Raw genomic sequence first — 26,835 nt, forward strand, 5'->3', positions numbered from 1 at the left:
GAGACCAAGTTCTCACCAAGAGTTCTGGGTCTGGTACTAAGAATCAGGATCCGGGAGTACCCCTTCCCAATCACCTGATTGCTGTGATAGCCTCCGACTGGCTATCACATTGATCAGTCCCTGTACAGCCTGCCCCTGTGTTGTTCTCCTCTTGAATGTAGAAAAAAATACATTGTATCACATACAGGATACATTATATCATACATTGTATCTTTTTCTCCTTGATAAACAAGAAAAGTGTGAACAAAGAAAGTATGTAAAAAATAAATAGATAAACGTAAAATAGTTAGATTAGGGATTAATCCAGGTCAGTGTCAGGGTTAAAGTAAGGGTCAAGGCTGGGGTTAAAGGTCAGGTTCAAAGGTCAGGGTCAGTGTATTCTAGGTAGGATAAAAAAAAAATGTAATTTAGTATCAGTGTCAATGTGTTTTAGATAGAATAAAAAAATCAAAAATGTACACTACTGTTTCTGGGCCCTATTACAGGTACAAACAACAAAAACATACACATATGTGGTATTGTTGCTATCATTAGGAGCAGGGAAATTTATTTTGGGGTTTTGTTTGGTCGTAGTAGGGTATGACAATAGCAAGAAAATACAACTAAATTTTAAAGAAGGATACATTTTGTAAAATGTTATGCCACTTTTCCTTTGATAATCAAAAAAATAAAATCAGGAGATATCTATTTCTATTTACCACCAAATAAAGGCCCTATTTGTCCTGAGAAAAAATAGGTACAACTTATGTGGATACACTAAAAAGTTTCATTCATATGTACAGTTTTACTAACATATATAAAAAAATGTGTTCAGGTGTTTGTTTTACCTGTTCAGATTTGTTTTCACGTTGTCATGAAAGGGTTAACTGCTTAATGTCCATTGATTAAAAAGTGTTGCAAATGAGGATACTGACAACTAGTTGTTAAAGTGGAACTATTTTCACCTCCCCTTGTTCCCTCACTAGTGCCGACATCTTCACCCAGTTTTCTTTCAGATGTAGGACTTTTGGCCATCTTTATCTGATAGGCCTGCATACATACATACTTGCATACATACACAAGAAGGAAGTTCTTTTATTCTGGCACCAAGGTGTTATGGAAAAAGCAAAATATGGCACAGGAGTATGACCCAGGGACAAGTCCATATAGGTTTTTCAAAGGTGGACTCTTGCAGGGTTCAGGAACACTTTAGTGCACCACCTCTTTAGAGACTGAAGGTTTCTCTCAGTGTAGTTCCCTTATAAATCTCTTAGCAGTGAAGAGCTTTTTATTGCCAGTATAGCCCTAAACTTCCAATACTAGGAAAGGATATATAACAAGATCTCTAAATAATGTAATTTGGGTAACCTGAATGTTGTAACATGGAACACATTTTCCAATTAATACATGGATTATTCTGTTTTCTTACCTTATCTCCATTTATATTCGGATAATAAAAACACATCCAGCATGCTGGAAGATGTTTTTGTGACTACATAACCCCAGTATTACCTATATATCACTAGTTACCTCCATATTATTGGACCTCTGAAAGCCTTGAACACATACAGTATGTTGGAGTATAAAGCACAATTAGCATTTTTTTGCTCACAGTCGGCTTGGATTAACAAAAAGAATAAGGTCAGTTTTGTGATGTAAATATTGACGCATTTTCTGTGTGTCAAAGGACAACTGGTCTTGCACCAGCCGCACACAATCACATAGAAAGTGCTATGGGATCCTATTTATGTCCAATAGTGTGTGCCAAATTACTCACATTACTAAGTTACAAAGTGAACACCATTACCACAGTGGCATGATATCTTTACAAAGGTGCTGGTTGTGAAGTGGCATATGTGGGCAAGAGTCTAAATTGAAGCAAGTATTTCAGCTAAGAACTATAAAAGTATATTTGATTCAGTATATATATAGATCTATATATATATATATATATATATATATATATATATATATATATATATATATATATATATAAAATGATTTGTTTTAGCTTGTCAAAAACTTCAATCTTACATTGAGCAATCATTATATGTAAAACTGGAGAATGAGTGATGACTGTGCATATTTTTATTACATGCAACACATTAAGGAATTCTTAATTTGGCACAAAATGCTCCACAGCGATATGCATATTGAACTTGCTGCATGTGCCAGTCTTTATTTAAAGTAGCACTAAACTCACACATTTTTACATCAGTCCTTCTAAAATATCAATTATACCACAGCTCTGTTTTTTTTTAAGTCTCTTACAGTTTTTTTTAGGGTTTGTTTTTATCCTCTGCACACTCCTGATCCTCCACTGATGTGCCTTACCACTACTAGCGTAGAGCTAGCAGTTGAGCCGGTGCTACTGCTAGGTGAACTAGGCAGTTGCCTATAGTGCAGCCACAGCCCCTGGTTTGCCTACTCTCCGCTGTAGGGATGTATATAAAGGAGGGGTTAGGGGGGTCTGGGGGCCCACAGTACCCTGCCCAAATGCCCAATTAGTCCCTGCTGCTGCATGGAGCTGCACTGCTCAGCCTCAGCCTTAGCAATCAGATCTGTCGGAGAATATAGGCTGAGCGGCAGTGGTGGTGTGGTCCCCAGACTTCCTCCTCCTCTGTTCTTGCTGTTTCCTTCCTTCTCTGAAAGTTGGGGCCTAGGGGCAGGGCAAGCACAGGATTGGTTGCTAGGATATCAGTTGTCCTGGCAACCAATCACATGCTTGCCCCACTCCCAGGCCCTGACATTCAGAGAAGGAGGAGGGCAAGGATGGGACTTCCTCAATCAGACCTACCCAGCCAGGGAGTGACACCACTGCAGGCAGGAAACTGGGACACTGGACAAGCTCTACACAGATGTTCCAAGCTGACCAGCGGCACTGAGGAATTCAGGTCAGCTGAATATCCTGCTACTGGTACCTGAAAAATATCTTCCCACTTCACCCAATCCCCATACTGCCTCACCCACCCCTCATACTGCCTCACCTGCCCTTATACCGTTGCCTCCACCCCCGTTACTGCCTCCCCCACCCCCAATACTGCCTCCCCCACCCCTCATACTGCCTCCCCCACCCCCCTATGCTGCCTTACCTAACCCTCATACTGCCTCACCCACCCCTCATATAGCCTCACCCACCCCTCATACTGCCTCACCCACCCCCCTATGCTGCCTTACCTAACCCTCATACTGCCTCACCCACCCCTCATATAGCCTCACCCATCCCCTCATACTGCCTCACCCATCCCTCATACCACCTCAGCCACCCCTCATACTGCCTCACCCACCCCACTATGCTGCCTCACTTACCCCCCATACTGCCTCAACCACACCTCATACTGTCTCACTTACCCCTCATACTGCCACACCCATCCCCCCAGTGCCTCAGCTACCTCCCTCCTCCCATACTGCCTCACCTACTCTTCACCACCCTCATCATGGAGGGAGGTACAAGTAGCGGCTTTTGTCCAGGGTGCAAAATAGTCTAGCACCAGCCCTGGCTAGCAGTGCCCTTTATTTCTGGTTGCATACTTCGCTCATTGCATACCACAATGCCGATGGTTCGGGGGTGAGCAGTAAAGGGTGGCTGCTTTCATATACATAAGGAGGGCATGGAGAAAAAACACAGCCACCCTAAAACGGGAATTCTCAGAATACCAGGATAAAGCTTGTAAAGTACGCTCTACTTATATTTGAACATATTGCATTTGTTTTAATCCATAAAAAATGTCTATCATCACTTTAATCCCCCCCCCCCCCAGCATTAAAAACTAACTAAATCCACTCCTAATATCTAATTAATATCCTATTTCGCTGCCCACACAGCGTTTGATAAAAAGTAAAAATGATCAATTTATAAGGTGGCCCTTGCTGCTAAATTGTGTTTAACAGGATCTGCCAAAGAATTCAACAAGGTTTCAAATTCCACAATAATCTATAGTTAATTGTGTACAGAGCTGTGATGGAAAAGAAAACCGCTCATTAATAGAACATTCTTGTTTCTAAGACAGTACTATTTACCATCCAGTTCCAGTTTTTCCAGTTGGTAGCAATATTAAGCTGACAGGTGAAATAAGAAATGTAATTACAGTGCAGCTCCCAGTCCTCATAGCAGCTCTCATCTATTTCTGCAGGTGAGGATCTCGCTCCCTCTAGTGGCAGGAATACACAATGTCACGTTGTATCCAGTAGACCGGAGTCAGGGATTTCTCTGTAGCCCTGCCCATGGTTTGGCGTCTCCCTTTCTGAAGTTAGAAGTTTCCTTTCCAACCTGCCCTTATCTTAGTCTGCACGTTGCTTCTCGGTGACTAATAGCACAATAACATTGTCTAAGGATAATATAAATTGAGGGCTGTTTACAAAGTCTATGGCTGTTCAATATAAAAAGGAGCACTCAGGCTGGCTACATCACAATCACTTTGGGACCTCTCTGAGCAATAACCAGCATTAATAACTTCTTCTGAAGGACTTTGGACAGCTGATTGAGGACATTCATTTACAGATACTGGAACTACCAAGGACCATTTTCTTCATTTTTCTCCAGAATCAAAAGCACTGGGACTTTTAGCATTAATACTATTTATTGAATTTTTTTTGGAATTCTTATTTTTTTACTGATCTTCCAGGAGACTATTTAAGAAATACAATGGAAATAGAAATGTTCTTTTACCTGCTCTTGGTTCTTCTTCAAGGGACTTTTGGAACAGGTAGAGTAGACTTTGCTGGATCTGTTACTATGTCCTCTGCTAACAATGTGTGACTATTGAATTAGATTGCTAGTTAGTTCTGGATTGTCTAAGCACCTGTTTATGTTCTTTGAGGCTGTAGTCAAGACTTGGGGATCTAAGTAACATTTAGAACGCAATCTTTGGGTTCTTTCCCAGGTGAAAAAGAAATAGAAAGGGAAATACCTGCGAATGCATTCTTTAGATGAAATATGTGATCTACACATTATAGCCGCAGGCTGGAAGATGTACAGTAAAAATCACTTTGAGAACATTGTCCAGTGATGGCATCATGGCATGGGACAAGTCGGATAGTCTTGTCACTACAGGACATAGTCCAGTCCATAGACCTTTGATCTTTAAAGGTCATATATAAATATATAGATATAACATGGTACAGATATAGGGTAATCTTGGCACTGTGGGACACAGTCCATCCTATAGATTTAGGTCATACAGAAATATACATATATAAAATCATAGCACAGGTAGTGTGATCATGCCAATACAGGACACAGTCATTTTGATAACTTTAATGGGTATAATATAAATATAGATATAGATAGATATATCTATATATAGATCGATCTATCTATCTATCTATCTATCTATCTATCTATCTATCTATCTATCTATCTATCTATCTATATCTATATATATATATATATATATATATATATATATATATATATATATATATATATATCTATAGTTATATATATAAATTCATGGTGCAGTTCGGGTGATCATTTTACTGCAGGACGCAGTCCGGTCCATAGAGTTTTTGGATGGTCCACTTAATAGTAATAATAATAATAATAATTATCTATCGATCTAGATAGATCGATAGATAGATCATTTTTGATGTTGTATAACATAGTATAAATATTTTTACTATGTCTACCAGTAATATGAATAGAGAGCTGCATTTGGAATCTCTGTGGGTGTTCAATATAAAAAAAAAGAGCCCGTAAATTGGCTACTCCACAGTTTAGGACCATGTATTACATTAGATTTTTATATTATTTATGACCTATTATTATATATCAGATTTATTACAGTTTCCCCTCCTATTAGTTTTTTCTTGCTATGCATTATACAGAGTAGTAGCAAACTTTGATCAGAAGTGGAATATGACATGTGATTTAAAAAAAAAAAAGTTCTGTTCCAAGCTCCTGATCCCTTGTTAATTTTTGCGATGGGAATAAGCACAATTAGAACTGGTTGTGCTCTGCAGGCGATGTATCATGGCTGTAAAAGTGTGATTGTTCTGGATTGTTAAATTGCTATGTGGATGCGTTTTATGGCCGGATTTGGCAGCCGGCAGTGATCAGGTGTAGGAAGGAGAAGCAGATCGGGATTAGGAGGAAGGATTCTCTCTGGGAGATGAAGCTGACAGGCTGAGCAGCTTTTTGTGGGTGTTCCAGCATGAGCTCTACATTTATTGAGCACACGGGATCAGGATGGCTGAGCAGCATGACTGGGTTGTGCAATGACAGGGACTCTTTATGTGCTATCCTAAATCTCCCTCACACATCTTGCTGCATCACATCATGCCTTAATTTATATCATGAGATGCTCAGAAATATAAGCAGAACCTCATTAGCTGAATGCATAATGCCTGGATATAAGTTGAATTCAACATTATGTAGTTACATGTAATATTACACATGTGTGGAGCCGTATGAAATGTAGTCTTTACAGAGGTAAGGGTAAACCAGGAATACAATCCAGAATGCTGCATGAATTATGATAAACCTTGTTTTCATGGCTGTGGCAGGGCATCTTCAGCAGTCACTTATGATGATAAAGCAGAGCCAGTGTGCTTGGCTCATGCCTGGTTGTATGAAGATGCTCAGTGCTCTACATGATAGTGAGCAGAGTCCTACTTTTTGTGTATGCTAGCAATAAACCCAAATCTTGATGTTTTAATACCCGATGGTAATCTGCTGCTATAATACCCTGATCTCAGTGTGTTTGTTACATAGTACATTGTTTCCAAAATACAAGGATTTAGTGTACTAATTGCCTAGTACTTGGTGCATTGCTGCCATAAGACATAGATCTTAGTGTGCCTATTACCTAGTACTCAGTGCCATGTTGCCTTAAAACGTAGACCTTTGTGTGCATATTGCCTAGTACTTGGTGCTATTCTGCCATAAAACATAGATCTCAGTATGCCTATGACCTAGTACTCGGTGCCATGCTGCCATAAGACATAGATCCCAGTGTACCCATTACCTAGTACTTGGTAATATGCTGCCACAAAAGATAGACCTCAGTGTGCTTATTATCTAGTACTTGGTGCCATGCTGCCATATGGATTTCATTGTGCTTCCTACTTTCAATCCTGCCTTGCAGACTCCACATGTAAATGGATGTTTAAAGATGTATCGTTACATCTGTGGAACAACATGTTTAGTCCTGCCTGCTCCTATTATTATGATAGGAATGCATTACATTGCATTGCACAACAGACAGCTGGAGTTACATGATGTCCTGACGTAGCAATACTAATTTCAGTCTAAAAGAAACTCAGTTAGGGGAAAAAAAAAGAAATATGTGATACCCCCAATGTAGATAGCAGGGGTGCACATATGCTTTTGAATGTCTTAATGTTATGACTTTCATTTTAATTTCTTATTACACTATTAACAAAAGATTGTGAAATAAGAGCTGTATGTTTTCAGTATCATCATTTAACCAGTGTCTCATACTTTTTGCAGGGTTAAGCAGCACTTTTTTGGAAGACTCTTCCCCATCTGAAGCTCCAGCCTCTCCTCACGTCTCTGGTGCCCCCTTGAGGTCGCGCAGATTTAAACGTTGTTCTTGTTCTTCCCTTATGGACAAAGAATGTGTATACTTCTGTCATCTAGACATCATTTGGATCAACACACCAGAGTAAGTATCAAACTATTAGATTATTTAGTTAAACACATGCTTCAAGAGTTATTCTTATTCAAGCATTTTATATTACAAATCACATGCTTGTTACAACCTGTGATGGTAAATGTGTGGCTGTGTATATTGATATCTCACAGCATTTTATTTCAGGGATATATATATATATATATATATATATATATATATATATATATATATATATATATATATATATATATATATATATATGTTGTATGAGGAACCCTGATTTCATGAGATGCTAGTGAGATTGCACAATTTTTTTCCATTAAACCTGACTTTGGAGAAGAATTGACAGCAGCTAATGGCCATTTGGCACACCCAGCCTTTCCAATTTGTCTGCTTTTTCTATATTGTATAAATGATTGTTTGGGATAGTCTCTGATTACTGGTTGCTACCTCTGTGACCATCCCAGTATTTCATCATTTTCAGGACAGTTTTCGTTCAAATATACATAGCAATAAAATTTTACTGAAGTAGTAAAACATTAAGGACTTAAGTGGATTTTAATGAATTGATCTGGGCCACAACATTTATGACTAAAGCTAAAAACCCTAAAATCCCAAGGAAAACAAACTCTGCATTAAAATATTACCTTAACCAGAAAGATTAAAAGTTTATTGGACAAATATAAAGTAGATGTAAGCTAATGACTACAAAGCACATGCAGTAGCCTAGGTGACTTATGGAATACAACCTATATAGCCTATCAAACTTCATTTTATCAGTTCAGATAAAGAATGAAGGTATGACCTACTTGGCTGCTGTAGGCAACAGTTCTTTATTGTCATTGCTAATCAGATGAAGCCACCTCTGTGTTATAAGTGCTCTAAATTCTTAGCTCCTCAATTGGCTAACACAGTAATAGATTTGGTTTTGTATCTGTTGACACATAACTGGAGAGCTTTAAGCATGTATAATGCACTAATTACTCAGAACTCATATTATGATAAGCTGTAAATGTTTGACTTACTTTTTACCTCTTAGGCATTTACAGCAAAATACTCCTAAACTGTGATTTAACAACCATTAACAAGCTATTAATTGAAATACAGGTCGCAACCTGAACAACTTGATGGTATGCCACTGTGAAACCAAATCTTGCAATTTGTGAAATTGTATGTCATTAAAAATAAGCTGGAAATTAAGATCTTTTGTACAATGGTTACTACTGCAGTGCATTGTGTGGGAAGTTTTCATATTCTGACATTTTCTTGGTTGGACACCGAATACTGCTCACAGAACGCTTTATTTTCTAATCTTCGGTTGCATCATCTTTATGTTGAAATGTATACTGGTATTATTTTACAGCATTATTGACAAAGCCTGTTTCTATTTTTTCTTTTCTGCAGGAAAACGGTGCCTTATGGTCTCGGTGGGCCTCGCTTGAAACGTTCAGTGCAAGACACAAAGACGGAGTCTACAGACAGGTGTATCTGTGCCAAGCGTGAGGACAAGAAATGCCTGGATTTCTGCCAAGCCTCAGCAGAGCTCAGGTGTGTGCAAATATTTTCAGTATGTGCGACTGACAAAGCTAACTCTGAGTACACCTGTAGCAGAGGCTGCCTTTATCTGGAAAGCATGTGTTGTGGAAAGGTGTTCCTTGGTTTGTGCCTTACAATGCTTTGTTTTCTTACAGTGTCCAGCCTTCGCTGAAAAAAGAAATGCGCCAGAAACAGCAGGCCAAAGTTTGCAACGGCCTTGAGGTGGGATCACTCTGTGTTGAAAAGCACCTTCCTAGTAAAACAGAAAGGTGAGAGAAAACTCCTTTTTTTAAACTGATTTCTACTCTACAAAATCACCGTCTTTTGCCATGTCTTTATAATAAAAGTAGCTGATAGATAAAACAAATAGTTATAATTTGGTAGCTAATCATTTTCAAGTTTCAAAGTCTAATTTCATGTTAAAAAAAGCCAAAATAGCTCCTCCGGATAGCTTAGCTGCATATTTGTGCTCTGGGAATGCGTTTGTTGTTTGACGTTACTAGGTGTGGTGACGAGAAACACCTATTATGCGTGCTTGATACATCTGTCTAAACTTAAGTTCTCAGTCAACAGACTTCATTCACGTGTTAGTTTGACATTTTTTTCACAGGAAAATATTTAGAACCCACAGCTAAGGGGGAACAAGGGAGCTCTGAGGATAAGGTCACACATACTGCATGTCTAAACCAGCAAACATTACAGGCTTTTATTAAGTAAATATAGTGTATTATAAAAGTAAAAGGTTATCGTGTAGGTCACAAATCTAGTAGTTTAGTAGTCCTTATTGGTGGAGTTCTTCATTTTTTGGGCGTGCTAGCCGAAAATCTCCTATTATTTTTATTGAAACAGCTCAATGCCGCACAAAGTTAGATGATTCTGGTAGACTGTCCTGTCTATATGAATAAGTGTGATGTGTTGACCAATCTTATTTTTTTGTCCCACCTATCCAATGTGCAGATGTACTGTTTATATGTCCTGTGCTCCCGCCTAGTTGTAGCGATCATGGTGAATATTTGGGTGAACTTTTTCAGTAGAACTATAGGCAAAACTTTATTTTTTTTCATTTTGGATAGAGTATTGAAGGTTCATTATTATTATTATTATACAGGATTTATATAACTCCAACAGTTTACACAGTGCTTTACAATATAAAAAAGGATAGCTATCCCCATGAGTAAGCTCCAGTGGGCGGCGTGAAATGCGTGGCCTGGCGGGGGTTTCAGGCTGAGACTGCCACTTGTCTGCACACAGCAGATCTTGTCCTGATGGGTTCTTCTGCTCTTATCTGTCATTGTCTGTAGCGTGAGCGGGCTATTTCCTAGCCAGCACTCACAGCAGCAGGCGCAGGACTACGCTACTTGGGAGCCTGAGCGGCTCACATACATACCATGGGTTTGCATGGGTTATAACCCCTGTCAGATTTTCTTCTGCCATGTGTGTCTCATTGAAGAGATTTGCCTTCACTTCCTGTTTCATAGCCAAACAGGAAGTGAAAGGAAATCCCTGCAAATCCTCCAGGTCACCCATTGGAAGATTTTCCCTCTTTTATTTTTCTGGGAACAACCCAAAATTTGAGATTTTCTTTTACTTTCACTTTGAATGATAATGGTAAACAGAACAAATAGAGAGGATGAATCTCCCCAATGGGGGCACAGACAGCAAAAAACTCTATCCAAAACTAAAACTAAAAATATAGTTTGTCTTTAGTTATACTTTAAATATAAGATTTCTTTCTAGGAAATAATTATTGATAACATGACATATATAATAAAAACAAGTAAAAATGGTTAATTACATCTTAACTTACAAACACATTTGCTTTTACAGAATGGATGACATTACAAGGTCCATTAAAAGATCATTCGCTATTGCCAGACTACTGAAGAAGCTCAATGAAGTGAAAGTAACGCGTCCTTGGACACAGAGGAAGAGAGGACTTTGGAAACATATAAAAACAACATCTTAGTTAAAGGCTAGCACCTATTTCTTTTAAAGTGTGGAAGATATTGCTGTCAGTGCGTTGCTGTGTGCCCTACACCTTCTCCTTGATGGCTCTTTGCACTTAAAAAAAGTATGAAGACTGAATCTGGAGATGTGGGACAATAGTAAAGCTTCAGAAATGGCACACATGCTATCTTCAAAGGAGACACACAAGAGGTCTAATGGAGAAGAATGCCACGAAAACAATCAGAAGGAAAATACTGGAACCAAAATTTTATCTGCCAAGCATTTCTACTGACAGTAAAACACTGGAATGCAATATGCAAAAATGCATGCCTTATTCTACACATGAGATGCTGCATATGGATGTGTATTGTAAATGGACATCTATGCCATTTTTGAGGACTTATCACATACATACATGACTACCTCAGGTTTACTCCTCTAAAGGGCTTTCCTCCTGCCTATTGTTTAGCTTGTTCTGTGAAAATGCCTTTTTTTCCCCCTGGAACCTTTCACTTGAGCTACTCAAATCTTTGATACATAATAAATCCCAGATTTGTTTAGTGACTGGTTGGTGTGGCCTTAGAGAGCAGTTCAGTTTTTTTTCTTCATGTTAACTGCTCGCACAAGCTAAAACTTGGTCGTAAAAAGCAGTGGAGTTATCTAAATTTATTATGTGAATATTTTTTAAAATAAATATTTATATTATTTTTAAACCGACTATATTTACTGTGTTAAATATCCATTGAAATAGGCCATATTGGTCTATGCATGTTTGTATTTCTGTATGAAAAAAAGACCTTCGTTTCTATAATAATAATGTTAAAATAAATATTTTGTAACCCTTATACAGCATTTGCGATTTTTTTTCTGTTGACTTTTAATTGTTTTAACCTGTATTAATAGGTTTGTACTGTAGGTTGTGACTGCTGTTGTAAAGGTCAGATATTCCACAGAACTGGATATATGACTTAAAATACCACTAGGGCAATATTTCATGAACAAAGAATGCAGCAGAGTAATTTTCTGTCACGTCCTAAACCTGTAATATAGTCTAGAAAAATCCTAAAGTAACTCAAGTACTTGCAGAGAACCTGCTAACTTGAGAATGTAGTCAGTTTAGCCTGAGCCCTTGAATAGTACCCTTTTGTCACAACCTTCATTTTGACAAATGCTTTAAAGCCTAACTCCGATCAAAGCTTTGTTTAGTGTGGGGAAGGATAGAGCATTTTGGTTTGTATGTGGTTTATGTTCCCGTTGGGGAGATTTGCCCTCACTTCCTGTCATGACAGGAAATAAGTTAACATCTCTCCAATATGGTAACAAACTGCAAGTACCCACCTACATAGGTTTTTAGTCTTTGCACCAGTTCTATTGATGTTATTTTATACAGATGTACAGTTGTGCTCAAAAGTTTGCATACCCTGGCAGAAATTGTGCGATTTTGGCATTAATATTGAAAATATGACTGATCATGCCAAAAAACTGTCTTTTATAAAGGGACAGTGATCATATGAAGCCATTTATTACCACATACTTGTTTGGCTCCTTTTTAAAATCATAATGTTAACAGAAATTGCCCAAATGGCCCTGATCAAAAGTTTATATACCCTGGAATGTTGGGCCTTGGTACAGACACATAAGGTGACACACACAGGTTAAAATTGCAATTAAAGGTTAATTTCCCACATCTGTGGTTTTCTAAATCACAATTAGTGTGTGTCTAAATAGTTGATGAGTTTGTTAGCTCTCACGTGGATGCACTGAGCAGACTAGATATTGAGCCATGGGTGAGCAAAAAAGAACTGTCAAAAGACCCGGGAGGAATTCATACTGCAATGGCATTTTAGGGCCTCAAGAAAAGAGAAATGAAATGAGTCTGTCAGTGCATCAGAACTGATCAATTTTCAGAAATATATACCATAATTTGTAGACTCTCTAACTTTTTACACAAACCAATTAATATACACTTATTGGGCTTTTTTTATTTAAAGACATATAGCAGAATACATTTTGGCCTAAATTTATGATGAAATTTGACTTTATTGGATATGTTTTATGACAGAAAAAAATTATGAATGCATGACCGCGCAATTACCAGTTATAGTAGTACAGTGCTGACTAGCAAAAAATGCCCTGGTCATGAAGAGGGTAAATCCCTCTGGAGCTCAAGTGGTTAAAATATTAAGAAAAAAAATGTAAGCAATGTTTTATTAAGAAAAAAATGTAAGCAATGCTATGTTTAATTTATATAGTGTATATATATATATATATATATATATATATATATATATATATATATATATATATATATATATAGATACACACAGTATCTTACAAAAGTGAGTACACCCCTCACATTTTTATAAATATATTATTATATCTTTTCATGTGACAACACTGAAGAACACTTTGCTACAATGTAAAGTAGTGAGTGTACAGCTTGTATAACTATGTAAATTTTCTGTCCCCTCAAAATACCTCAACACGCAGCCATTAATGTCTAATCCGCTGGCAACAAAAGTGAGTACATCCCTAAGTGAAAATGTACAAACGTGGCCCAAAATGTCAATATTTTGTGTGACCACCTTCATTTACCAGCACTGCCTTAACCCTCTTGGTCTTTGAGCTCACCAGAGCTATACAGGTTGCCATTGGAGTCCTCTTCCACTCCTCCATGACGACATCACAGAGCGGGTGGATGTTAGAGACCTTGCGTTCCTCCACCATCCATTTGAGGATGCCCCACAGATGCTTAATAGGGTTTAGGTCTGGAGACATGCTTGGCCAGTCTATCACTTTTACCCTCAGCTTCTTTAGCAAGGCAGTGGTCGTCTTGAAGGTGTGTTTGGGGTCGTTATCATGTTGGAATACTGCCCTGCGGCCCAGTCTCCAAAGAGAGGGGATCATGCTCTGCTTCAGTATGTCACAGTACATGTTGGCATTCATGGTCCTTTCAATGAACTGTAGCTCCCCAGTGCAGGCAGCACTCATGCAGCCCCAGACAATGACACTTCCACCACCAAGCTTGACTGTAGGCAAGACACCCTTGTCTTTGTACTCCTCACCTGGTTGACGCCACACACGCTTGACACCATCTGAACAAAATACGTTACCTTGGTCTCATCAGACCACAGGACATGGTTCCAGTAATCCATATCTTTGGTCTGCTTGTCTTCAGCAAACTGTTTGCAGGCTTTCTTGTGCATCATCTGTACAAGAGGCTTCCTTCTGGGATTACAGCCATGCAGACCAATTTGATGCAGTGTGCAGCGCATAGTCTGAGCACTCACAGGCTGTCCCCCCCACCCCTTCAACCACTGCAGCAATGCTGGCAGCACTCATATGTCTATTTCCCAAAGACAACCTCTGGATATGATGCTGTGCACATGCACTCAACCTCTTTGGTTGACCATGACGAGGCCTGTTCTGAGTGGAATCTGTCCTGTTAAACTGCTGTATGGTCCTGGCCACCATGGTGCAGCTTGGTTTAAGGGTCTTGGCAATCTTCTTATAGCCTAGGCCATCTTTATGTAGAGCAACAATTATTGTTTTTAGATCCTCAGAGACTTCTTTGCCATGAGGTGCCATGTTGAACATCCAGTGACCAGTATGAGAGCGTAAGAGCGATAACACCAAATTTAACACACCTGCTCCCAATTCACACCTGAGACCTTGTAACACTAATGAGTCACATGACACCAGGGAGTGAAAATGGCTAATTGGGCCCAATTTTGACATTTTCACTTAGGGGTGTACTCATTTTTGTTGCCATCAGTTTAGACATTAATGGCTGTGTGTTGAGTTATTTTAAGGGGACAGCAAATTTACACTGTTATACAAGCTGTACACTCACTACTTTACATTGTAGCAAAGTGTCAATTCCTCAGTGTTGTCACATAAAAAGATATAATAAAATATTTACAAAAATGTGAGGGGGATACTCACTTTAGTGAGATACTGTATATATACACTATATTATCAAAAGTATTATCCCAAAGGTGTTTTAATGGGTTAAGGCCAGGACTCTGTGCAGGCGAGTCCCAGTCTACCCCAAACTCGCTCATCCATGTCTGGACCTTGCTTTGTGCACTGGTGCGCAGTCATGTTGGAACAGGAAGGGACCATCCCCAAACTGTTCCCACAAAGTCGGGAGCATGAAATTGTCCATAAAGTCTTGGTATGGTGATGCCTTAAGAGTTCCCTTCACTGGAACTAAGGGACCAAGCCCAACACCATAATCTCCCCTCCACCAAATGATTTGGACCAGTGCACGAAGCAAGGTCCATAAATATATGGATGAGCGAGTTTGAGGTGGAGGAACTTGACTGGCCTGCACAACATCCTAACCTCAACACGATAGAACACCTTTGGGATGAATTAGAGCAGAGACTGCGAGCCAGACCTTCTCGCCCAATATCAGTGCCTGACCTCACACTTCTGGAAGAATAATCAAACATTCCCATAGACACACTCCTAAACCTTGTGGACAGCCTTCCCAGAAGAGTTGAAGCTGTTATAGCTGCAAAGGGTGGACCAACTCATTATTGAACCCTACGGACTAAAGGCCCGTACACACGCTTTGATTTTCGGACGTCAATTGGGTTACAATGACCAACCATCCACAAATCTTACCATTAGTACGGTGCTTTTCGACAGCCAATTACACTTTATCTTCAGACAAAAGATGGATGTGCAGACTATAAAATTTTTGTTCGATGTGAACTCAATGTCTGATTTTCGTTTCATCAGTATGGTTTTCATACAAAAAAAATCGTAAAAGCAAGACTACGCATGCTCAGAAATGAAAGAATACATACAAAACTATTCAACATGTTACGTCACTTCTGATGTTGCATTCTGTTAAAGAAAAAATCGCATTGTTAGTAACCTCTTCACTTTCGACATGAGACTAGTATGCCACAAAAATCAGACATTTTGTTGTCCCAAAATCAAAGCGTGTGTTAGAGGCTTTAGACTGGGATGCCATTAAAGTTCATGTGCGTGTAATGGCAGGCATCCCAATACTCTTGGTAATATATATATATATATATATATATATATATATATATATATATATATATATATATACAAATATAAATAAAACCTACGTAAGTATTTTTCTGACAAAGAAACTGTCAATCTTATTTAGCGCAAAGAAATAGTAATCTCCAAAGTACAGTATATCAGCAAGCAATCAGATTTAATCTTTCATCTGGCTGGAGCAATCAAAACAACCATTGACTGAATGACTGATTGTTTGCTGCGGGTTAGTGTTACATTTTACACATTGTATGCTGTATTATTAAACAGTCTGAATGTGAGCATGCATTAGGTACATATACCATACTTACTGAATAAACCTGCAACTATGAACAAAGCAGATAATATAATGTTTTCTTTTTCCTGGCTGTCTTTCAGTTGCGGTGCCTTCAAAGCTCTTACAGTCATAGTCCCAAAACATTGATACAGCCACTTAGAGCTCCTGATCTGCATATTTGTCCTAAGTCTGTGACTGAGTAGGCATTGAAACCACTGGATCCCCAAGGCAGCCATGCAGATAGCATTTTCAGAAGGATAGGTCAGCAGCGGTAGTCGGCACATTTCTTTCAGTACAAGTTTCCTTTCAATTAGGCAAATGGTTTGCAGCTGCTGTTGAAAAATCCACTTTGGTATATTACCAGGAAATATTACATTGAAATGTTTTGCTAATGTTGGCTCTAAATACAAGAAAATATACTAGATTTCAAAGTGTTGGGGGAAATGAAAAATGTAGGTGTCAAGGTAGTTAAAACAAATTTTATTTACCCACCATTTAACCATAAATTTGTAAGTTATGGGTAATGTTTTTTTTGTCAAATTACTAAAACAATGCATGCTAATCATAGTTTTAAAAATACCTACAGGAGGTCCCCGAGTTACAAACCTCCGACTTGTGAACGACTCCTACTTACGAACGGGAGGCGGCATCGGCGGGCACATCGGAAAACAGCGGAAAACATCTGAAAACGACGTTGGAAAACAGCGGAAACGTTGGAAAACAGCGGAAAACATCGGAAAACGATGTCTCTGCGCATGCGCTTCCAACTTACGACTTACGAACAAATCCGACTTAAGAACAGACAGGCAGTCCCTAACCCGTTCGTAACTCGGGGACTGCCTGTATTCCTAAAAATGTAGAAGAGGACATTAGGCCCTTGTTTGAAGCAATAATAGAGGGAATAGTCATAGACATGTGCACACTGAAATATTTTGTTTCGGAATTTCGTTTTTATCCAAAAAATAAATTTATTTAGTTACTCCCGAAATTCGTTTTTATCTATATCGTTTTTCGTTAAAAATTGCTTTTGTCCGAAAATCCAAATTAATTAAGGTTGAATCTGTCATTGAAGGCTTATAGTGTCCGTCAAATGTTCAAAAAAGATTTGACGGAGCAGCTAAACTGTACGACTCTGTATAGTTTAGCTGCTCCATTGAATCTTCTTAGAACTTTCAACAGACACCATAAAGATTTGACGTTTGTATGTTTTTCGCTGCTTTGTTGAATCTTCGTCGTTCATGTTGAATGTATATAGTTCAAACAGAAAATGGACTGGTGATAGTGATCACTGATCAGACAGGTAACAAGATAGGGTATATAGAATCTATATATAATCTCAATTTATAATATAGAATCTATAATAATAAATCCCCCCCCCCCACAACACGGGCAATGTCTGAGGCTATCACAACACTAGCAACACTAGTATCACTATCAAGTTCACAACACTAACACAATAGGAGCAGATCATTATGAAAAAGTTAAGCTGAACTGTAGCTTGCTTCACTATTGTTCTGCTGCTGTGCTTATGCTTAATTCCTAAATAATTCCGGTTCTCTGACAAAGGGACCAGCTAAGATTGACTGTCTTCTGAAATGATTCAGTGTGTGTGTCTCTCTCTGCTAGCAAATCGTGAGTGAAAGTAAGTGGTCTGTACGTGTGTATTCAGTTCTAGCTATTTTACTGCTCCTCCTCTTTGGTTACAGTCAGCCAATAATATTCATCATCATCATTATTTTTATTTTACTTCCCCCACCCAATTCCAACAGCGATCTTTTCCCCCATATGTCGAATCTTTTTTCTCTATGTCAAATTTTTTCTCTCTATGTCGAATCGTTTCTCTTGATGTAGAATAATCTTGGACTAATAGAGCTAAGGTTAGGCACATTCAACCACAGGTTTGATGGACACAGATTGGTATTGTCAGCATCATGTCGAATCTCCTATCTATATCGAACTGTTGTAGCAACGAAAACGAAAATAAAGCATTTGCTTATGACGGATCTTTCGTTTTTCGGACTCTGCACTTTAGCTATCGTTTGTTAAAATGATAACGAAAATACCTGAAATTCGGACGAAAATGCATTCGGACAAAAACGAATGCACATGTCTAATAAATATGGGCTTTATAGCAGCACTAATTAAAGCCTTATTCAGGCTTATTTAATAAAGCACTGCAAGGAACGGAAAAGGAATTTGCAGTAGTATATACTGGCCAATCAAATTTCAGTTTACTGTAGTCAGGAAACTGATATATGAATTCTGATTGGTTATTAGGGGTTAAATGATACGTACATAATAGCTGTATGATACAAACTCTGAGGCAATTGCACAGCACTTGGATCACTTAGGGGTAAAACAGGTAAACAATGACCTTTAAGATGTCATTTCACTGAATGGAAACTTCCTTAACATTTGCTATAAGTATTCCTCTGTGGAAAATCCACTCTCCAAGGGATATGCATGTGCAGATGGAAAAAGCAATAGTGTGAGTATATGATAATGCCTAACAATTATCAAAGGTAGGGTAGGCAGCAAGACAACTCATGAGACCTGTTTGTATGACTTGAAGCATTTTCCATTAAATACATATCGTGATAACTGGACCAACGTTTGTAAACTAGAATAAGAACAATTTACTGTAGAAGAAAAATTGCAGCTTAAAAGCTCAGTTGAAGACACCCGCCCTATATGATTTTGCAGGTGCTGGCTCTGCTCAAATTAGGAAGGAAGGAAAAATTCTGGACGGCTGCACACCGCTGAAGACATCTTTATTGAAAGATTAAAATCCAAAGTCATATCTTTGGCATAGAAGACAGGGAAGAACAGCTAACGCGTTTCACATCACAAACAGATGCTTAGTCATTTACTGGTTGAACCAATTCACCGAGATGCATGTTTATTTGAAATCACGCCACATAATCTTTTGTTCCTTCTGCATATTAACAAAAGGAGGATTTCCTTTGGATCCTTGTTACCCATGGACTGCAATTCCATACAGTAAGTTGTGGAGAAATAATGCTCGAAATCAGTGGTGTAACTATGGCCATAGCAGCCCTTGCAGAGAGACTATGAGGCCTGGGTGCAGTGGGGATGCTCTGGTTGGGAGGCTGCTAAGGAAAGTCTGTAGGAATTGTCCATAGTAACATCCCTCTTGTTTTATCTGTGCAACGAGCAGCATTTGTTAAGCTGTTCCAAAGACTGTTGGGTGTCACGGCAGTACAGCCCTGTCCTCCTTCTTATCTGAGAGTAGATTTATTGCCTTGAGAATTTTTTGTGCATCCTTAAAGGAACTTGACAAGTAAAAACAAGTAAAAATATATATATATATATTTATTTGTTTCTTTTTAACCCCTTATTAACCCCATGTTCACCCTACTCAGCTTTGCTCTTTGTCCCTTTAACTATTCGCTCATTATCAAATTTAACTGAACTTGAGCAGTTCTGCATAGAAGAGTGGGCAAAAATTGCAAAGTCTAGATATGCAAAGTTAGTAGAGACATATGCCAACAGACTAAAGGCGGGTGATCCTTTTTCCAACTCAGTGATTCTGTTTTTTATTGTCTTCTGACATGTCTGTGTTATATCTTTCACTTGGATGTTAGAAGTTGCACTGACTAAATACAGCCCCAATAAAAAAAAAAAATATGTCTGTCTTCATTTCAGGTTGCAAAGCAACATCATGTGATTATTTTAAAGGGGGGGTGGGGGGGGGGGATTCTTGGATTCTTTTCTATACCCACTGTAACTGTTTAATCAAATAAATACCGAACAAGTAAACTAAGGTTGGTATTGTGGAGACCCATCATTATTGAACATGTGTCCCTTCCTAATTAGAAGATATCAATAAACATGGGTGTTGTATATGTTGTAATATGTTCACCGATTTATGTGGGACATTATATTATTATATGTATGTACACATACAGTCAATATTGACCAGGCCAGAATTCAATTGACAATGGTTGATTTGTCCAACTGAATTTTAACATAGCAAGGGGACAGCTGAAGACCCTTTGATGTGTTAATCTTATGCAAGTCTATTTGAACATTTCAAAAGGGTGTTCAGGTGGTATCTGTTAATCTAATCTAATTACACATATCTAAGGGGACTTGTTGATATTAATATGCAAGAATATAGATTAGGAATGTAGGTATTCCAAGGGCTCAAAAGGGTGTTCAGGTGGTATCTGTTAATCTAATTGAATTACACATATCTAAGGGGACTTGTTGATGTTGATATGTGGGAGTACAAATTGGGGCGGTTTATGACTACAGCTGTTCACGGCTGGGGGTTGTTGTTGTCTGTTTAAAAAAGACTGAAGCAAATAAAAGTCCTAAATTGAAACGGCCAATCAAATTGCTCAGCCATTCAGTGTCTAGTGAATATAACACGGCATTCAGTCTATAGTTTTTAAGTTAGGCTTGTCTGTGTATTAAGACTCTGAATGATATACTCTGCTGGATATTTTTGTCATCTGTGGACTTTGGACTTTGTTCTGTGTTGGAAGTCAATAAAGTGCATCTCTCTGGAAGAATTGGGTTGCTGCGGAAGAGTACTTACTAATTAATTATCATACCCACTATACTAATACTATACTACTATTTAATATTATTATATCACTACATTTTATCATATCACTACAATGGGTTGAAATACCCACAGACTTTGTAGGCACTTACAATGAAAAAGTTAAAATTTAGCACATTTTATTCACATACAGTCCAAGTTTCAAGATTCAGTTTGGGTCTTAAGAATTATATGAGAATTATGTATCCTGGTTTAAGATTAACGTTCCAAAAAAATTTAGCCCATTGTCAGTACTCTGCAAACAAAGTTAAGCTTGCCAAGGAATTGCAACTGCTTAAGCGTAAACTTCTTAACCCTCAAGGCTTGGTCTACAACCTGGATTGAGTCAAATTCTAAAGCTGAGAAGCAGTGGCTCACATACTGGTGAATGACCAGGAGGAACACAAAGGAAGATCTCAAGATAATTGACAATGTAATTGCAGCCAGTCTGGACCCTGATGACTCACTCAATTAATTAAATGAACAACTCAAAATATGCACATGAAATCAAGCAGCCCATTGGAAGGGAAATATTAACAAAGTAAGCCCCATCACAGTGACACTGCAGGAGAAACAAACTGTCTGGATGTTCGGGTAAGAGGCGAAAGGTGTCCCGATGTTAGTTTTAGCCATAAAGAACAGTTACCACCACTGACTTAACAAAAATTAGGGATGCATCAAAGGACATATAGAAAACAGATGAATAATCCTCCCTATGCTAGAATCACCATTTAAATATTTGTATATTGCGATCATATCTCTTCTTAAGTGTCTCTTCTCCAGGGAAAATACGTTTAATGTGTATAACTGTTTCTTGTAACTGAGATCCTCCAGCCCCGTATTAGTTTTGTTGCCCTTCTCTGGACTTTCTCCAGTTCCAGCATGTCCTTCCTCTAGACGTTGGGATACTTTTTATGCATATTTACTCTGCAATTTACATTTTATACCTTGATACGCAACATTTTCTATCTACTGTATGTACCATTTCAGTGGCTTGGCTATGATTCATGTTTATGTTTCCATGACTATTTTAATACATTTTGAGACTGCATTTACTCTGTCAATTGTTGGCTAAATGCATTCACCTGTTTTGTGTTGCATATATTGGGATGGAGGTGGATTGCGGGTGACACCAGACCTTTTCCTTTTTGTTTTTTTTTCCTCTGGACTAGTGAGCAGAACTGAACGGCAGACTCAAGATGCGGCCGAACCAAAGTTTTAGAATGATAGTTTTATCTCTTGAGTACATATATTTTTTAATGCAAGCTAATAGTCTGCTTACTATGCTTGCTGCAGCTTGGCATTGCATGCTATTGCTGAGTCTGTCATCTACTAGGACCCCCAGACTCCTTTCCATCTTTTATTACCCCAGAGGTTCTTCCTCTAATGTGTAACTTGCATTTATTACTTTAGCCCTCAAGTGCGTACGTTTACATTTTCCTACATTGAATCTCATTTGCCATGTAGTCGCCCACCTATATATTTTATCTACTTCTTCCTGTAAAGTTGCTATATTCAGTTGTAAGGGTGTTACCTTACTTATCTTTGTATTGTCAGCAATCACTGATTGAAACTATTTTTACCAACCGTTATATGATTTATGAAAAAGTTAAACAGAATTAGTCACAGGACAGGGCCCTAGGGAACCCCACTCACAATTCCAGACCATTCAGAAGATACACTATTTGTCACCACCATTTGGACTTGCTTCTGTAACCTGTTTTCTATCCAGGTACATATTGTACACTATCATCAACGCCAATTTCATAAATTAAAGTGGAACTTTAGTCCTGAGTTTTAAAATGAGTGGACAGGCAGGAATTTTAATGCAGAAGAGACATGCTTTGTCTTTTCTGCGTTAAATTTACTTACCTGCCTGTCCGCCGCTGTACAGTGAGCTGCGCACACATAGCTCACTGTACAAATTCGGCAATGCCGAATTTGACTGAGCGACATCGTCCCCGCCCAGCCAATGACAGCAGCTGGCAATCAAGACGCAAAAGCTGTCCGAAGATGTCAGCGGCCGGGCAGGGAGCTTGGGGACGCTGCATTGCTTGATTCTTAGGTGAGTATTGTTCTGCTTTAAGCGTTATGGGGTACCGTGTCAAATGCTTTGGCAAAATCTAGATACACTACATCCACAGGCCTTCCTCTATCCAGATTATAGTTCACTTCCTGTTAATAGCTCAGTCTGGCAAGAACAGTTCTTCATAAATCCATGCTGGTTGCTAGTAATGATACTACAACTTTGTATTTTCATCAGCAAATTCTTGGATATGGTCCCTTATCATCCCATCTAATAGTTTACATACTATTGAGGTTAGGCTGACTGGCCTGTAGTTTCTAGGTATGTATCGCAAGTTCTTTGAAGACTCTCGGGTGTATGTCATCTGGTTCTTGTGATCTGTTCACATTAGGTTTTCCAAGTCTTTTTAGAATACTGCCTTCTGTTAGTCACAAGGGTGCAATCCATGCTGTGTTTCTAACACTACTGTCTTGTCTATTATAGCTCTCCTTCTCCATAGTGAAAACTGAGGAGAAGAATGTATTTAACATAGTTGCCTACTCCCTGTCACTTGTAACCGACTTCCCTTGATTATCCTTCATGGGGACAAAATGCTCTGACGTTGCCAGGGTCGGCGCTATCTATAGGTAAGGTAGGCGCCGGCCTAGAGCACACATCAGTTGGGGGTAGCTGAAACCCCCCTCCAGAGCAGAGTTATGTTCATGAAAAAAACAGGGAGCTTTGCTCTCACCCCCCCGTCCGGTACATAATTTTCAACGGACGGGAACAAGGCAAGCTCCTGTGTCGATCCACCCACCGTCATTCACCCTCCTGTGTCGATCGATCCACCTGCTCCTCTTCCTCTTCCCAGGCCGCTTGGTTCGTTTCACATCTCAGCTCGGGCAGGGGGTGAGGTCCACTAAAGGGCTCAGCTCAGGGAGAGGGGCGGTCTGCCGAAGGGCTCGGCTCAGGGGCTGGGCGGTCCACTGAAGGGCTCAGCTCTGGGGCGGGGTGGTCCACTGAAGGGCCCAGCTCAACTTGGCTCAGGGGGTGGGGCGGTCCGCTGATCCTGTGCAAGTAAAGGCACCTTTTCCACAAATCTAAGACATACTGCAGGAAGGGGGAGCTGGAGGAGAAGTGATTCCATTCCTGCCCTCAGTGTCCTGGACTGTATCAGAAACTTTAGGTCAGTGCATGACAGACTGCCCTGCCACTGTCATCTGCTGAAAAGAATCTGCAGGGGGTCCCTTATGTAAGAGAGGGTAGGGACCTTAAAATAAGGCGAACACTGATATAAAAGTCCCCCCTTATATCAGTGTCCTCACTTACTCACTTACATCAGTGTCCCCCCTTACCATAGTGTATGCTGTGTATGCTGATGTAAGGAGGACGGTTCTGGTGACCAGAGACCCCCCTACATCAGAGTTTTCTGATTGTAATGTAAGGGAGAACTCCGCAGACTCTGATGTATATAGCCTGCCCATATACCTGAAAGACCATGGCTGGTGTGTGGAAGAGAGCCGGTGCCACCACTATTTGTCTTCAGGCAGGATCCAGAGGAGTAGCAGCAGGCCTGCGGACCACGGTTGAAGAAAAAGGTGGGGAGGCACCTCAAAAATCTCCACCCCCGCCACCATATACATGGGCAGGGAAAAGGGGGTGGAGTCAGGGGCAGTCAGGGGCAGTCAGGGGCAGAGCCAATTGGGGCTGTAAAATGAGGTTTCACCTATGGCAGGGATCTCCAAACTACGGCCCCCCAGCTGTTGCAGAACTACACGTCTCATGAGGCATTGTAAAACTCTGACATTCACAGACATGACTAGACATGATGGAAATTGTAGTTCCTGATTCTGAACAACTGAAGGGCCATAGTTTGGAGGCCCCTGGCCTAGGGTGTTAAAAATCCTTGTACTAGCCCCGGACACCTTTTTACAATTAATATATATTTTTTAAATGTGGGGATTCTTTTTACTCTCCTCTGCTACGTGTTTTTCGTGGTCTATTTTCGCTGCCCTGGTCACACCTCTTACATTTCTTATTGCATTCTTTGTAGTGCAGGAATGTTGACAATGTCCCTTCGGCCTTATATTTTTTAAAGGCCAGTTTTTTCCACTTCATCCGGGTTCACGTCATATGACGTCGGGGACTTGAAGTGGCGATATCTGAATGATGCCTGCAGCTACTATCATTCTTCTCAACTAGCGATTCTCTGCATATTCTCTGCACAGTAAAAACAATCATAGCGACTGTTTCGCCGCTTGATCGTTTTTACAGGCAGCCCTCCCCCACCGCCCTCCGGTGCTTCTCCTGTCTCGCCTGTGCAATCGGCGAGCCGGAGAATGAACCCAGTGGCGGACGAAGTTTACCATTGAGCTGACTGAGGACCAGACAGCCGTCCAGATGGTCTCCGGTCATCTCTATCACTCTCGGAGGCCGGACACAAACAAATTAAAGGGAAAGTGTAAAAAATTTTTTTAAAATAAAATAAACAATAATAAAAAAAAAAGGTATTAAAGCGCCCCCGTCCCTGCATGCTCGCAGAAGCAAACGCATATGTAAGTCGCTCCTGCATATGTAAATAACCTTCAAACCACATATGTGAGGTATCGGCACAAACTTATATTTCTAGTACTAAACCTCCTCTCTAAACTGTAAAAAATTTTAAAGCGTAGCCTATGGAGATTTTTAAGTACCAAAGTTTGAGGCCATTCCATGGGTTTGCGCAATTTTAAAACAAAAAGGACCAAGGAAAAAATCCAAGGAAAATTCCAAGCTCTACTTACTGACCAGCCTGCGACCAAACCAGATTAACCTGTCTAACATTATGCATTTAAAACAGGGGTTTAGTTGCACAAATTTGCAAAGGCATGCGTAAGCTACAGAGCACCGCCAAGGCACCCTGGTATCTGTAGTCCTATCTCTAACTTATAAGAGGCTCCACAGTGTAAGCACATGCATTCTGATGAGATAGATGAAGACAGATGGACTGGAGGGAGCCCACCCCTCCTTAAAGGTACAGGGGCACATTAAACACCTAGCATGTAGCACAATGGCTGCAAAGGTGTCAATGCGTTGCCTGACCTAAAATCAAGCGTACTAAAAAATTGTCCACTGCCTTCACCTATAACTGGCCCTTACAGCAAGAAGCATTGGACGGCACCGCATAACAAAAAAGGACCAAGGAAAAAATCTGCAGGCTGGTCGGTAAGTAGGGCTTGGATATTTCTTTGGATTTTTTCCTTGGTCCTTTAGTGTTATGCGGTGCCTTCCAATGCTCCTTGCTTTAAGGGCCAGTTATAAGTGAGGGTAGTGGACAATTTTTTAGTGCGCAATTTTAAAGCATGACATGTTAGGTTTCTATTTACTCGGCTTAGCATCATCTTTAAGTGTCAGAATTGGCTAGGGAGGCAAGTGGGTAATATGCCCTTTCATGCTCAAATTTATCCACCCAAGTTTAACCTTAGTTCTTTTATATTTTTTGCTCATTGGAATACATTGGCAAATGTTCTTAGTAAACTGCAAAAAAAAAAAAAAAAAAAGCCTTACCTTAAAATGAAGCCCTCCAGCAGGTGTGCTTCTGTTTGAATGGCCGCAACACAGAGCTCAGAATGGACTGCTCCGTCTATTCAGAACGCAGTGTGCATGCACCTGTGACATCACCGACTGCTAATAAAGTCGCTATCTCCTAAACGGTGCATGTTTAGAAGATATTTACTGTACTCTACAAGTAAGCCTTATTCTATACCTGTAGGTATAAATCAAAAAGCAGACTTTACTAACTCTTCAACTACCTCAAAACATGGCACTTACACCCCCTTCCTGCCCAGGCCATTTTTCAGCTTTCAGCGCTGTCACACTTTGAATGACAATTGCGTGGTCATGCTAC

The 26,835-nt window shown here is 39.6% G+C and overlaps 1 protein-coding gene across 1 annotated transcript; it reads left to right on the top strand.

The window, feature by feature from the left end:
• Positions 1-4,232: 4,232 nt before the first annotated feature.
• EDN1 (endothelin 1) lies at positions 4,233-11,902 on the top strand. Its single transcript, XM_073631070.1, has 5 exons — positions 4,233-4,685; positions 7,430-7,604; positions 8,979-9,122; positions 9,266-9,379; positions 10,938-11,902. The coding sequence occupies exons 1-5, from the start codon at positions 4,625-4,627 to the stop codon at positions 11,074-11,076; spliced, it is 633 nt and encodes a 210-aa protein (XP_073487171.1). The 5' UTR covers positions 4,233-4,624; the 3' UTR covers positions 11,077-11,902.
• The last annotated feature ends 14,933 nt before the right edge of the window (positions 11,903-26,835 follow it).

This window comes from Aquarana catesbeiana, linkage group LG05, assembly GCF_042186555.1.
Source record: "Aquarana catesbeiana isolate 2022-GZ linkage group LG05, ASM4218655v1, whole genome shotgun sequence".
NCBI classification, from domain to species: domain Eukaryota; kingdom Metazoa; phylum Chordata; class Amphibia; order Anura; family Ranidae; genus Aquarana; species Aquarana catesbeiana.